At 41.9% G+C, this 1416-nt stretch overlaps 1 protein-coding gene across 1 annotated transcript; it reads right to left on the reverse strand.

Moving 5' to 3' along the window:
* Positions 1 to 483: 483 nt before the first annotated feature.
* LOC117170989 (basic helix-loop-helix transcription factor amos-like) lies at positions 484 to 1203 on the reverse strand. Its single transcript, XM_033358033.1, has one exon. It carries the CDS (start codon positions 1201 to 1203, stop codon positions 484 to 486), a length of 720 nt encoding a protein of 239 aa, XP_033213924.1.
* Between the last annotated feature and the right edge of the window lie 213 nt (positions 1204 to 1416).

Below are 1416 nucleotides of genomic sequence, written 5' to 3' on the forward strand. Positions count from 1 at the left end.
ATGTCAATGCTAAATAAATTCCGAATTAATATTTATTTTTCTTTACCGACAGCTGACATCACCTCTTTAAACTTTCGCAAACATATATTTAAAAACTATAATCTGAGTATTGAAATTTGACTACAATAATATTAACAATTTACTCATTCAGAATATCTCAGCACAGTCACAGACAAAACGTCGCACTCTCGATAAAATTAGATCATATACAAAATGTACAACACAACTGGCACTTTGATTTGAGCATGATTAAATTTTCTTCACCAAAATACTACAAAAATTCTACAATTTGCGGATATCAAAATTTACGAATCACGTTATCTATTCTCGGTACCATTTACCCCTCAATACCTCATCAACCTCTTAAAATATCTACGAAGAAAAATGTACAATAAGTTTCTTACAAAAATATATTGATCCACGCATTGGTATCACAGAGTTCTGGATTCACTGGTCCCGTAGTTCTTCAGGAACGATCAAGAATTACTGGAGCAAATCATAAAGTGCAGTAATGTACGACTGCGCCATTTGCAGTGTTTCATATTTGGACAACTGCCTATCATTCCCCAAAGACGGAAGATAAGTCCTGAGCCTGTCAAATGCCTTGTTGAGGTTTTGCATCCTGCGCCTCTCCCTCGCATTGGCAGCCAGTCTCCTCTTCTTGACAACCGTGGAACTGACATATTTGCCTCTTCTCGTAGTCTCATTGCAACCCTCCTCATTTTCACTCTCACCCTCGCTTTCCTCCAAGTCCATCCTGTCCTCCAAACTACTTCCATTGCTCACAACACTCTGCCTTGAGGACCTCTCCTTCTCCAGTTCCTCTTGCACTATAACCGGACGATGTTGATAATGATGAACTCTATTCATCTGCTTTCCGGAAACCGAGAGGTTCTCGTACCTCTTCTCCTGGTGAAGGTTCGACCCCCTTCTTCCGGTGAGAGTTCCGCTTTCGGACTCTGAGGAAGCGGATGTGGTGGCCGGACTGACGGATCTCAAACTCGCCGCAGGACTCGGTGTGTGCCATCCATCGCTATTGTTGTCATAGGGTACACACTGTGGCACCGAGAGAGTGCTAACTGGTGGTAGACACATTTCTTTTTTCAAGTATCCATAATTGGGCAATTCCAGGTACGTGGGTACGACGACATCCTCCTGGGGTGGATACATGTATCCGTAACGGAACATCTCCTGTAACTCCATGTTCAGTGGTGTTCACTAATTGTTCACGATTTTTGCGAATTTCACCTTGCGGTGGAAAGAAGTCTCATGCGATCACGAATGTCCTTTTGTTCACTGTCTCTAGGACTCACGCAACTGAATAATCACCTCGAAAAAAAAGAGAGATACTCGGGAGAAAATTGACGGAAACCACTTTATGGTATTTTTTTCGCGGTCAATATGCATAAACAATAT

Source organism: Belonocnema kinseyi, chromosome 4 (assembly GCF_010883055.1).
Source record: "Belonocnema kinseyi isolate 2016_QV_RU_SX_M_011 chromosome 4, B_treatae_v1, whole genome shotgun sequence".
NCBI lineage: Eukaryota > Metazoa > Arthropoda > Insecta > Hymenoptera > Cynipidae > Belonocnema > Belonocnema kinseyi.